The sequence below is a fragment of the Opisthocomus hoazin genome, chromosome 2 (assembly GCF_030867145.1).
Source record: "Opisthocomus hoazin isolate bOpiHoa1 chromosome 2, bOpiHoa1.hap1, whole genome shotgun sequence".
NCBI lineage: Eukaryota > Metazoa > Chordata > Aves > Opisthocomiformes > Opisthocomidae > Opisthocomus > Opisthocomus hoazin.
The window spans coordinates 89,658,439-89,672,527 of NC_134415.1; the positions used below are offsets into that span (position 1 = coordinate 89,658,439).

Genomic DNA, 14,089 nt, shown 5'->3' on the forward strand with positions numbered 1-14,089 from the left:
CAGCTCTTCTGACCAACCCCTCGGTTAAAGTAACACAAAGCTGTCTTCAGAGTTCACCACAGCAATGCTGGGTAAGAACCACCTTTTCACAGCTCTCCAGTCCACAGGACTTTCATTGAAATGCTGCCATGATTTCTGGCCACACATTTTGTTGAGACCCACCACTGGGTCACAATCTCTGTCCTTCTCCCTTCACTCCTTCAGGTATAGGTGACTGTGGGACAAAGAACACCTGCCAGGCTGGAACAGACTCTCTTGGGTTTTGTTTGGGTTTTTTTTTTAATAAAGTATCTCATCATACTGGCTATGGTATGAATAGTAACTAAAGAATATAGTTTCCATATATTTTGCCTGCGTTCTATATCGTCATGCATACCCTTGTATTTAGAGACTATCAACTTATTTAAGACAATTAAGTTAGCTCTCTAGTCCCTTAGATTTTCATGTTCTAGCTGAAGTGATTGGGTGCTGAGTGAGGCATGCGAGGCTGGGAGTTTTTTTAAGAACATATTCTTTCAGATCTCTTACTTTTAAATTTTACTGAGATTCCAGTCTCTTTTTTTAAAGGGATAAAATACGCCGTGTGCTACAAAAGACAATTCTGACAAGGCAGTGTTGAGATACCTTTTTTTAAAAACAGAAATTGTGCAAGAAGTAGTCATTTCCCAAATAGGGCAGTATTTCCAAAATATCTGATCTGTGAGTCTCCATGTTTATGTATCGTTGGAGTTGCCTAGACATAGTAGGGACCATTATTGAAGTAGCCATGTCACTTTAAAACACTGGTTTAGAATAAACCGAAACCAATTTAGTATCCCATAGACACTTCAAAGTCAGGAGCTGAATAACTGTAAAACATTGGCTCCAACAACTTCTTGTAGTTGAGGAAATCTCTGTAAGTAATTCAGTACGCAGCAGCCCAGAGTACTTAATGGGTTCTTTGAAGAGTTGAAATGCGTCCTTGAGCATGCACTGGAACGTGGCTATTTAAAATGTTACAGTGCTGGAATGTCTCTCTAAAGTCCGATGATTACAGACGTGCTCTGCATTAGCATGGAAGTATAATTGACAGGAGCAAGCTACTCTGATAAAGCATAATTCAAATGGATCGTTTGAGGTCTCGTGTTTTGTGATGGAACAATTTTTTTTCCTCACTAAACCAAAAATTCTGGGGTTTCTTGCATGTGAAATTACATTCCTGTGATAAAGTTTTACACTAAGGGAGTTCATTCTGTGAAAGTACTGCAGCAATTTTTAAAAGAAGTTTTAAAGAACCTATAAACTCCCTCCATTTTTATATGCATCATCAGATTAAGCTGAAGAATTAAATAACCCTAAACAGGTCATCGTAGAAAGTAGCAACTGTTTGCTTTAATGACATATTTATTGTCTCTGTCATTTGCAATAGTCATTGCAGATTTTTTTCTTAAATTGAACATTGAGGCTTTTCCATTTTTGTATGGAATGATGTGCATGACATCATTACATAGTGATTTTTATTGCTGCAGGTTTATCTCTGTCCTGTTTGATGGGGAAATCAGATCATAAACACAAAAATTTCTTCTTCAGATTCTAAATATTTATTGATAGCCACATGTAAATATACTCAATTACAAACACATCAGCTTCACCCATTCCACTGTGTGGAAAATGAGAAATAGGCTTGCTTGGGAAATTTTTTTGGGCTTCTCTGATGCGGTGACATACGATTGTTATCCCACTTGATTTCCCACTGTATTAATATTTGCACATTAGCTCATCCATATATCTTCAAATGGATGCATTTAAAAAAGACTTCAACAGACTGTTTTTTTTCATTTGTCTTCTCCCTGATACCTTCTGCATTTTCTTTCTCATTTTGCTATCTCTATATACATGATTTATTGTAAACAGGTCAGATACCCATCTCCTTGGTTCCTGCCAGCCTGTTCTCTTTGGCTTATGAGCTACAGGCTAGGTCTTGAGCAAAAAGCTACTGAAAAAATACTGAGTACAAAAATACCTGAATTGTATAAAATCCATTACATGCTACTAACATCCTTAAACATACAACAGAACACATACAAAATACATACAATTCATGTAATCTTGGTATGTCTACACACCATAAAATATGTGTTGATATCAATTTACAGTTTATGCTGGCAGTCAGATTTTAAAACATTTCTCAATTATCTCCAGAACATACTGTAAAAGAAAAAATTCATATAGATAAATATGTCCAGGGAAAAAAAAATATCTAATGCATTAGTCTGTCACAATGTCTCTTGGACTAAATGAACATATTTTTGGTAAGTTAAAAGATTTTCAGGAGACTAGTCAGAGGAGAGACTCCACTGATTGTTTTCCTTAATAATACCAGGAGCTGCCGGGAGAAGGAAGGATTATTTATTTCAGAATCGCTGAGTATCAGAAGGTGGAGAAAACACCACTGATGTCCTTTTTAAAAAAAAAAAACAGAACCAACAAACCAATGACTAAACACGGCCTAAATTGAGAAGGGTTGAGATTAAAAACACCTCGTAGATCAGCGCAAACATGAGAGACAAAAAAATACAGAGGGGCCTAGTGTGTGGGCCAGAACGTTTTGTCATGTATTCCAAGCTGCCTCCTTTCGCAAAATGCAGGCCAAGAAGAGATGACGGGCTATCACGACAAGATGCAGGCATGTACGTTGAGCTGTGGTGAGGTGGTCTGGGCGAGCTCGGTTGCACCACATGGTCCTCAAAGGCCCACGTAGTAGTGCCCTGGCAGTGACTTACAGGACAGTGTCAGAGCAGCCTTTGCTTATTATAGCAGGATTTCCCCTTATATAGATTTTAATCTCCGCTCAGTGCAAACTAAAAGCCGTTCTGGACTCTGCTGAACTAAAGGGTAGTGCCGGTACAAATGTAAGTATAAACCAAGCATGAACCCATTCACACTGGAAATTGGAGATGGATTTCTAAAGCAAGAGAGCAGCGATGTCCTGGAGCCTGTGCTCGGCGCAGGGAGAGCAAACACCCTGGTGATGTTCAGGAGGAACCTCAGCTTGGCAATGAAAAGGGGTGGAAGTTGTGGTGAGCATGCTGGTTACCCGACTGCTAGCATCAGGGAGTGCTACAGCCCTAACTCACTTTCTCACCAGCACTGCAAGTTTCTGACCCAGAAGAACTCACGTTTGCACGTAGGTGTTTGTACGTCAGGTAGGCATCCACTCAGCCAGTACCAGTCCATTCATCACCGGCAAGCTTATGTTCTTGGACCTCCTAATGAGGCAAACTCCTTGTGCCTTTCCACACAAAACCCAAGTCTTGTACTAAGTGTGTGCTTTCTTGATAAATATTGCTCTAACCCTTCCTCAGCTTTCTGTTATTCCGGATAAAACAACTATCCAACAGTCTGGGAGCCAGTGATGCTTTTAGAGTCCTTCACATCCAATGCTGCGAGTTCTCTTCTGCAGCTGGGGTTCCTCTGCTGCTGCTGCTGCTGAAACTGCCTGATCGGATGGAGTGGTGGATGTCCTAGCAATAAAATTAACATCTTTAACCAGCATTCCTAGGGTTTCTGGAAGCCTCACCATTCACTTTCCAGTGGTATCATTCGAGGGACCTGACACGTGATACAATTCCTACTTGCTCTGAGGTTACATCAACTGTTGATTGAGTTATCCCCTGTTGTTCATGCATATCCACATCAGTTTTGGGGACTACATTTGACAACAACCAGAGCCATTTGAGCCATGGGAAATGTAATCTGTTTCAGCTCCTTGTGCAAAGCTGTATACAGAGAGAACTGGGGGGGGTGTGCCTTCTGGGGAATCCAGTAGAGCCAAATCAAAAGGTCCCAGGGGCGAATTTCTTTGTCTCTAAACCCTGCACTGAGAGGTGGAACCATACTCTGCTTTTCTGCAGTGCCCTTTTTAAAGACTGAATCATTCTCTAGCAAGCCAAATGGTCTGATCCACAAATTGCTTCTCTTTCAGTTCTCCACAGCTGCTCAAACTTCTTTTGACTGCCAGTATGCCATTCAGCCATTCATCACGCTGTCCGGTCTCACATCCCAAGTGCTGAATGCAAGCTCTGCAGCAGGCGCACGTGAATCGGCTCACTCCCTCCAGTCCTGTTCCCCTTGCTCAGCACTGTTGCCAGTCCTGTTCCTTCAGCAATTTTGTTTCATATTTCAATACCACATTTTCTATCTATAAAGCAGCAGTCATTATTCCAAGTTCTGCAATTCTTCATAAAGTCCATTATGCAGAAACTAGAGTATTGGCTTTAAATTTAGTGTTGTCTTGACAGATTATAAATCCCTTTCCTGCTTTTCTCAGTGTACCGTCTCCTATGAAAGCTTCCTGCTCCTGTGAACTGAGTGCATCCTTAAAAGTTTCTTAGGATGGGAGGTTCTCTCCATTCTTTTCTCCCCTCTTTATATTGCTATAATGAATAGTCCCCGTAAAATCCAAGTTCTAAATCTCTAATTTGAATAGTTACAACAGCACCAGACTGCACGCTTGTTTTCAGCTTTTTTTATTCCTCTTTCAGAATAACAAAATTCCTCTGCAGCCTGCATCCCCTGCCAGTCTGCACCCCTCGTGAGTCACTTTGGTAGACACCTTCCACCATCTGCAAAAAACCCCTGCAAGCAGATACACACAATTTAAAAGTGTAAAGTAAAAATTTGTTGATTAATACATGTACCTATGACTAGCAAGCCACTAGACTATTAACAGGCTCACCTGCCCCTGCAAGACACCAGATGAGTCTTCACTGGCCAGTGTCACCAAGCTGCCATTTTCCGACTCTCTGCTTTTCCCTTCCAGCATTTTATACCTTTTCACATCAGTGTTTTTCTTCTGGACCTCATCTCAACAACCCTGTCTCCATCTCTGGTTCTGCCTTATCTCGCCTGGCTCTGCCGTGCAGCCCTCTCTCACAGTGCAGCAACGTGCCGAGCATGCTGAACCAAGGCTGGGTCCTGCCAGGGCTGGGCTGTGGAGCCCAAGCAGCTGGAGCTGCAGAGGGAGGTGGCTTGCTAGCAGGCAGTGGAGATGGGGTCAGTATGGTCGGCTGGGGCCCAGACAGCAATGCAGTTTGCCAGAGGGTAGATGTGTTTGGTCGGCAGAGCCACTCTCTGCGCTCCCTTGACTTGCCCGCATGGGTCCCTTGTGTCACTGAAGCTGCTCCAGGCACTCCACTTGGCCTTCAGCTACTGCTTTGTTCAGAACAGTACCGGTATCCCATATCATACCTTTCTGCTCCATATGGATGTCTGGCATGCCTTAGGATACTTTACATGGCATCAGGCACTTACGTGTGTGCTGTTGAATCAAGCCCTAGATTTCCCAGGTGTCCCAGATATCTACAGGGGACTGGTGGAGATGACTGACAACTCAATATATCTTGGTTAATGACACAGTGAGCTTTAATCATCCTTACGCTGGTTGTAAAACACTTTTTGAGGAGCTTTAAATTAAGAGCTTGCTCATAAATCCTTTATTCCCATTGCTGAGTCAGTAGGAGCTGTCTGCAAGCAGGTACACACAAGACGTTCACAAGAGTGACGCGAGTAACATTTTTGGAATTGATGAGGTGGAAAGACTGCTTGATGGCAGTCCAGCTGACGTAATCCTGACAACCTTCCCTCTGGCTGCCGTTTAATTGTGAAGACAGATGCTCCCTTCCCAGAAGGAAGCTTATGGGAGTAAATTAAACTGAAGGGGCATGGGGAGCATGTCACATAAGGCAAAAGCGGCAAAAGGAAATTCTAGGGCCTGAAGAGCTGAAGAGGGAGGATCATGAAAAACTGGCTGCATGAGGCAAAGGCTATTCCTGGCATTTTGTCCCTAAATAGTGGCACAGGAGCAAAATAATTTTTAATCGCAAGAGTTCACAACTACTCTCCAACCATGGAGCTCGCTCTTCAATTTGCACGGTGAAGAGTATGCACCAGAGAGAATTTCTGCCGTTATCTGTGGTTGCTAAAGATAGAGTAACTAGATCGGGGAAGTCCAGAGTCACGAACAGCTGTCACTCGGACAGCAGCTTCAGCCTTGACTTGTGCCTTTGCATGTTTCTTCCGAATCAGGAAACCGTCTGAACTATTACAACAATGATGCCAGAGGGCCGTGAGTCAAGTGACTAGCGTGACTCTTCCCATTCTTCACGGAGAAAAAAAGGTGAAAAATATGTATCTTTGTTTTGACTTCACATAGTGTGGACTGCTGCAAGATGCTCCACAAACTCTGCACTGATGGTCCAGATCAGGCACTCGCTTGCTTGGGCAGTTACAGCAATCTGGTACCTATTTCCCTCATTCTCTTTGTTCTATTTCTGAAATAAAGCTAATTAAAAGTAATCTGGCAAAGCCGCTTGTTTTGTGAGACGGTTGCTTTAGAACTAAGCTTGAAGAAAAGACATCAATCACTTTCCTGAGAAGCACCATGCATCTGTGCAGTTGCTACAGGGCATCGGTTACACAATGCCGTGCTTGTTTTTATCGGTGAGGAGGAGGAGGTGCACTTGTTGAATCCAGATTTACCCGGTCTGAATTCACAAAAAGGACTTTAAAAGCTGAGACTGTATTAGTCACCAATGAGCACAATAATGATCTCTCTTCCAAGTGAGTCATATCTGTTCCCACTGATAATATAGGCATATTAATATTAGATTCTTTAATTCCATTAGAGTTTAATTCTGCAGCCAACTGTCTGTATTGAAAGGGTAGCATTATAAATGAAGCAAACTGCTCTGTGTTTTGTGCATTGGTGAAAGCAGGGTGTGAATGCTTTGTACAAAGAACCATTGTATTTTCATAAAGTTTTGTGATCACAAAACTTCTCTAGAAGAAATTCTTTGTAGCTGAGTTTGGGAGACAGCCTGCAAAGCACACAAACCCCACTCTGAACTGACTTTCGGTAATCGCTTCATGTATAGCGTACGCCATTGAAATGTGCTGTACCTCACACAATTACGTGACCTGCACAGAGAAATAAATAACAGTTCAATGTCACATTACCTAGCTTAAATCCCCGAGATCTCCAAGAACATACACTGATCCATCAGGCCCAAGGGCAAAACCCGAACCCCTGTGTCACACAGGTGTCCTGCCTGCAGGAGAAAGGGGAGGTTTTGGGAGTAACTCCCTCTTTGGGAGCTCCCACTGGAGGCTTCCTGGCGTCAGTCCCCCCAGCTCCACACGCTGAACTCCGCGATTCCCATTCCTACCTGCTGAGCTCCCATCTTGGACCTTTAAAGTCAGTTCATCAAGAGTTGTAATGTTAAAAATAAGAGGCTCTATCCACTGAAATGTTTGTAATTCTTTTAAACTGAGGGGAAATGCATGATACATGTCTATCAGATGCAGAGAGCTATATACATCAGATGCAGCTATACGTGCATATGAAAATACCTAACTAGTATGGTCTAGAACATAGGTGACTTAGCCTAATGCCCCTTTGCAGCTAATGGAGAAATCCAGGGACTTTTTTAAAGCATGATTTGTTGGATCTGCAGCTAGCAGCTATTCCAGGCAAGATGAACTCTGCTGTAGAAGCTCCTGGTTCTCCCTATTAGCTATAAAGTGAGCCTCTGGTGATCAGCTCAGAAATGTACATCCATAGTCTGCAATTGTCCAGCGGGATTCTGCCTGTAGGTTTACTCTGATTTGGCCTTTCTTTCACAGCAGAAATGGCTGCAATTGAAGATTTATGCATTTTGTCAAACCTTATGATTATCATTGATTTTGTAAACTCTTTTGTAACAGAGAGGCCTATGTGCTCCTTTGCTCTGAAGCTGGACGGCTTTATCAGAGTCTCTGTTTTCAGCCAAAAGAAAAAAAAGTCAGTATATCACAACTGCAGAAAAGTACATAGAAACATGAGCAAAACCATCCTCTCAGAAATTAGAAACTTAAAAAAAACAAAAAAGAAACTATTAGTGATTTTTTTTTTTGTCAAACTGAAGCCTTATTTCAATGTAATACATTTACTGAAGCCACACCATTTTTAGTATTTCAAAGTGTCAAAACTTAGGATTCTTGCTGTCCTGCAACCGGTTTGGTGAAGTTGTACAAAATCTTGCAAGGATTCAGTTTGGTATTAAATAACAAAATCTTTGTGATAGCAGTGTTCAGGCCAACTTTCAGTTTCTGTACACTTCAGCTGACCGTGTTTATTTTTTCACCGAGTTAGATCATATGACAGGATACACAAGCTACATGAAGTGCTGCCAGCGTGTGGGATTTGCCTGCAATTTTGCTACTATATTTGGTGTTTCGGTTTAAAAACCCACAAGTTCTAGCACAAAATGGCTTCTCCGTGCAAAAGTCTAAACAAAAGGCAGATGAAAACACAAATCCAAAGGGCATTTTGACCAGAGGCAGGAAGAGGAGGGAGGCTGCTGCTCCGGACTGCCAACACTGACTATGCAAGAGCTCTGCAGTGCCTGCTCCTCCTCTGCCTCAAGCAGCTGCTGACATGTGGGGCTGGGAATTAAGCCCCAGATTTCTACTTTTACGCTGGCTACCTCACAGGCATCCGCGTTTTCACCTGGCAACATTCACCTCCTGCAGCTCTGACCTGTAACTAATAATACAGCTGAAGATGAAAGCGGTCTTGTACTGCTGGCTCTGCACAATTTCACGTGGCAGTTACGCCAGCACCCAGCCAGGCCACGATGTAGCTCAGTTAAAAAGGGAAAATGTGCACCTCCTGTCAGTGAATTTCTGTTACTTGAAATGTAAGTCTATTCAGTTTATTTTCAATGGTGTTTAGCTGTCATGTAGTTACAGTGACTGTGTGTTTCTTTTTTTAGCTAAAACCCCGAGTTTCATGTTAACTGCAGGTGCTTCCTCCCTGAACCATATAAAATGATATTGTAAGCACTGCCAGGGTCAAAGGCCAGAGCCCAGAAAAGAAAGCTGAACTCTACATCAGTCTTAACTAGTTCACAGTAACTACTATTTCTCGATTCATTACATTATTCACATTATAATTCCATTTTTTAAAATTACCTTCTATCAAAGTAGATCCAAGAACTTTTAACGTGTAAGTCCAGATTTGTGAAGCCAAAATACTGCTTTCCTGCTTTGGGGAGGGGCAAGATTTAGTCACAGATGGTCCCAGAGCCCTTCTCCCACTGCACAGCAAGACAGCTCTGGCAAACAAGGAAAGATGGGGCACACCTGCTAAGAATGAGCAAAATAGTTCATAAACCTGACACCCCATGCCTGCAGTTCACCATCTCGAGCAATCAGATCAGCTGACACTAACCAGAAATGCTGAGATGTGATCGAGAATTGTTGTCTATCAAATACACCCTGGGGTACTTTTGGTGTAAGAGGTCTGGCACCATCCCTTCCCTTGTGCTATAAATGTTATTCACGCTATACATTATTTGTAGAGGTTTGTCCTGTACAAAGGAAGATCACCTTGCCCTTTCAAAAATTCAGCTACTTGCTAAGGTGGAGTAAAGTTGCTTTATGTATTTATTGCTGTTACCAAAATGTCACTACGCAACAGAACAGGAAAGGGAAGAGTAACGCCTTGTTTTGCAATTCTGAAAACATGAGTGGGTGAAAAAAATATACCTACTCAACTGTTTTTGTTGACAACTGTTTTCCATTGCTGTTCAAAGAAGGAAAGAGGAAAAGAGAACCAAGACATCAAAACACGAGAAAATTTTTATAAAGATGATTAGGAAGAATATAAAATAATGTAGGTGAAGTTAAGGACAATTCATGAGCTAGAAACAAGAAAAGCTCAGGCATGTTTCTTATCTACAGCTTGTAGTGAATTGAAGGGAAAAGGAGACTGCTGAGAATATGACTGCTTTATGTATTTCCATAGCTGTAAACTGTTAAAGGTGCTATCCCAGGTGTACTGTGGCTGTAACCAGGTGGCAGAGAAACCAAAGCTGTGCATGCAAACAATTCGTCTCTTGGGTGGGGTGTTGGGGGGTCTGTGGGGTCCCAGAAACTCCTTTTGATAGGGTGAGGGGTAATGGCTTTAAATTGAAAGAGAGTAGGTTTAGACTGGATATAAGGAAGAAATTCTTCACCGTCAGGGTGGTGAGGCACTGGCCCAGGTTGCCCAGAGAAGCTGTGGCTGACCCCTCCCTGGCAGTGTTCAGAACCAGGTTGGACGGGGCTGTGAGCAACCAGGTCTGGTGGAAGGTGTCCCTGCCCATGGCAGGGGGGCTGGAGCGAGATGGCCTTTAAGGTCCCTCCCAACCCAAACCCTTGTGTGATTCCGTGATTTTCCAAGCCCCCAGCTTCCAAACCGATCTCCTCGTGCTCGGAGGTCTTGAGGCACCTCACGCTGCGGCTCGAGGCAGAGGCGGGACGGGGGCGCGGGCGCCATTTTCACCGCCGCAGCCGCCACGGCAGAACCGCGGCCCAGGGAGCCTGACAGCGCGGGCTGCGCCTGGGGCCCGGGTGCTGCCGCCGCGGCTGGACACGGCCTGCGTCTGCCACCCCGCGACGGGGACGGCGGGCAGCGGTGAGCGTCAATTCGGCCAGCGCCGAACAAATGGACAGTCACCGGCCGCCGCGGCCTCCTCCGGGCACGGCCTGCCCAGGGCCGCCCGGCGGGGCCAGGCCGCGGGGCGGGGACGGCGCGGCAGGTGCCTCCCTCCGCGGTCACGGCGGGGCCGCTGCCACGTCAGGGGAGTTTCCCGAGGCGAGGCGGGCTGGGCCCGGCCTTCCTCCTCCTCCTCCTCCTCTTCCTCCGCCCCCCGCTGCCGGAGACGCTGCGGAGCGAGCGAGCGAGCAGTGCCCGGCTGCCATGGAGGCCCGCTACAACCTCAAGAGCCCAGGTAGGCGGCGGGGCGGCTGGGCAGGCCCCGGCGGGGCGGCAGGGAGGCGGCCGCCGGGCTCGCCTGCAAGCCGCGGCCGGGCGGAGGGTGCGCGGCCGCTCCTTGCGGGCTGCCCAGGCCGCCGCCTCCCGCCGGAGGCCGGTTCGCGGGGGGCTCGGGGGCCGGTGGCAGGGCCGGCGGTCGCCTCCCGGGGCGCGGCGGGGCGGGGAGTAGGGACGGCGGCTCCGGGCCGCGGCAGTGCCCGGGGAGCTGGCGGCGTGCGGGGGGAGGCCGGCTGGGCCGCTCCCGCTTCCCGGTGCGGGGAAAGCTCCCTCCGAGCTGCGGGTCGGCCCCAGGCACCCAGGGTGTCTGCTGTGCCTCGGCGCGCCCGCGCTTTTTCGCTGCCTCGGAGCTTCGTGTCTGGTGGCTGCGTCCTGGTGCCCTGGGCATCGCCTCCCTGCCGAGCCGGTGTGTGTGAGGGGACAGATTGCCGGCGCCAGCTTGACGCGGTGTAAGTTTGTGTTACTGATGTGTCACTCTACAGGCTGTATTTACTCGTATGTGTATGTGTCTGTTCGTGGGGTTCCGTGGTAAAATTTGTGCTTTGTGGCTCCGAGACTTTCTTCTGAATCCTCGGAGCGAGAGGGATGCCTCAGGAGCTGAGAAACAGCACTGGAAGGGAAGGCTCTGTTTCCCAGGAAGGGAAACTGAGGACAGGTTGGGTCCCTCCCGTACGGCAGCTTTGGAGCAGCAGCCCCTCACCGGCCGTGCCGGGCTTAGCCTCCGGGGAGCTGCGGGCGCAGCCGGAGGCCTGTCGCTGACAGGTCGAGAGGAAGGGGCCTCAAGTTGTGCCAGGGGAGGGTTAGATTAGATATTAGGAAAAACTTCTTTCCTGAAAGAGTGGTCAGGCATTGGCACAGGCTGCCCAGGCAGGTGGTGGAGTCACCATCCCTGGAGTGCTGAAAAAACGTGTGGATGTGGCACTTTGGGACGTGGTTTAGCGGGCATGGTGGTGTTGGGTTGACGGTTGGGCTTGACGATCTTAGAGGTCATTTCCAACCTTAATGATTCTGTGATGCCAAACCTCTTCCACAGCTTGTAAGGGCCAGTTGGGTTTGTGTGTCCATCGCTGTCCTGTCCCTGCTTTTCCCTCATCCGGTTTTGAGAAGTAGGTATTATCAGCTTCATATTATTACAATGAATAGTGGCTTTATTCTTTAATCGTACTGTCCTATTACCAGCATGGGAGGTGGGGAGAAACTTAACGTGATGATGACTTGTACCTTACAAATGTAAGTGGCAGGCTTGTTTACAAAACATGCCTCCTGTGCATGATATATCTACTGCTAAATTATGACCCTTTCCCTCACACCCAAGTTGCATAAACAAAAGATAAGAAGGATCACAAAGCAAATGATGAACTCATTGTAGTTTAAAATATCTGGAAGGTAGGCTGCTTTTTTTTTTTTTTGCAGAACATATGCTGGATATGTTGCATATGTGAACTTACAAGGCCACACAAACATGGTCACTAGTTATGGTTTGCCACGTCATTGGAAATAGTGGTGGTGTGCTGCATAATGTGCTCCTGGGTTCTGGGTGGAAAGAACAAATACTTGTGGTTTAATTTAGACATGTTTTTCCCCTCTGTTATTACTAGTCCCGCTTGTTTTTAAGATAAAATTATCTCTGCTGTAATTGGTTTTCAGCACCTGTGCTGTTCCATAGCCAAATAAACCTTATTTGGCAAAGATTTATACAGTGGGTCAGTATTGCTTCCCGAAATTGAACAAGCTCGCTAACATATTAATATATTATTTCTTTCCATATGGATGCTAAAAGTCTACAAATTATTTAGATCACTATAGTATGATTTAAATCAGACATTTCAGCAATCACTTAAGGTGTGTGAAATCTTTATTTTAAAAATATGGGCAAAAATGTATTAGATAAATAAGAAAAAAGATTTAAAACAAATACTGTTTCTTCAGCAGTTGTTCATTAAAACAAGTTGATTGTAGTTATGTATAGCCATTGCATTTAGTGTTGTACTTTTCTTACTAACCAGGTAGATACGCATATGCAGTTATTTAATATTTTTATGTATGTTTGACAAATCGCTATTTTCTGATGGTTACATGTGCAGTTTAGTGATGGTATCTTACACTTGCCATTCAACTGAAGGCTTAAGATAGACATGTAGAGTGTTCTAACATTAAGGTGGTTTTAGTTAATGTAAGGGCACTGAAATGCATAAAAACAAATCCACCTTGTTTCCTGTTTTGAATGGTTATGTTATGTGAGGACTGAAGGGATTATTTTGGTAACTGAGCCCCTAAGGCTTTAGAACTAGTAGCTGTCCTTGTGCCTGTTGTTCTGACTTGAACAGAGGAAGAACCAAACTGCTGACCTTTAGGTCCTGGTCAGCTTTAGGGATCTGGAATGTGCTATCTTGAGACAACGTGAAGAAAATAATTGTTTTGTACCCGCACAAGAGGCATCTCTGGTTGAAATCTGCTTTTGGACTTGAGCAAACTCTGGTTGCAGATGGTGACATCTGTCTGCTCGGTAGTTTTAGAGAGAGCAAATACTACTTACAGTTTTAGTAAAAGTTATTTTAATTATAGTAGGCTTTAGCTGAAATATCATAGAGAAAAACACATTTGAAATAGGAAAATTTTGTTAAAAGAAGTCTGTAATTGTACTGATGTTTCTTTTAAGCCAAATTGTGCTGTACAGCTAGGACAGGAGCTGTAGTTCTTCTATGACTGTATATGTCTACATGGATCCCTCTTCTGTGAGTAGGTGTGCTAGACCCGATTGATGAATGCAGATCAGTTAGACTCTCTAGTAACTTTGTTTTTTGTGTGCTTTCACATAGGCCACATAAAGAGCAATATTGCTACACAGCGTTGTCCTGCTGTGAATTCCTGCTAGTCAGTATGTTCATCTTCTTCCTTATCCTGGTTTCTCTGGCTAATGTTAGTTCATCCCAGTGTATCTAAAAGACAGTAACTCTCCACAACATGAAACAAATTGTTCCCCTGCACTCTGTGTCTCTGTTGATGAGAGGCAGCGCAGCTGGTGCCCTGGCAGCTCTCCGCCCCAAGTACATGTTGTGGCCGCCGCAGGTCTGGGCTTGGTGAGGGTGATGTGTGAGGCTGCTGCTGTCCCCTGTCAGTTACCCCCTATAAGGGCAAGGAGGTGTGGGGGCATTCGCCTGAAGCTGTCTCCTCACGCCATCTATGAATGTGGGGTTTTGTATTTCTTCCCCAAAAGACTATTAATTTTGGAAGGGAAGAAATTTCGCACTCCAC

The 14,089-nt window shown here is 45.2% G+C and overlaps 1 protein-coding gene across 2 annotated transcripts in view; it reads left to right on the forward strand.

The window, feature by feature from the left end:
• Positions 1–10,590: 10,590 nt before the first annotated feature.
• The window catches only part of UBE2J1 (ubiquitin conjugating enzyme E2 J1), a 33,845-nt gene continuing 30,346 nt past the window's right edge, over positions 10,591–14,089 (forward strand). Inside the window, exon 1 of one of the 2 annotated variants that reach the window (XM_075414375.1) lies at positions 10,591–10,793. In XM_075414375.1, the coding sequence (XP_075270490.1) occupies positions 10,763–10,793 (31 nt within the window). In that variant the 5' untranslated portion in view covers positions 10,591–10,762. Of the gene's footprint in view, positions 10,794–11,082; positions 11,284–14,089 lie in introns of those variants that run through there. The other variant, XM_075414376.1, reaches the window with a different exon arrangement.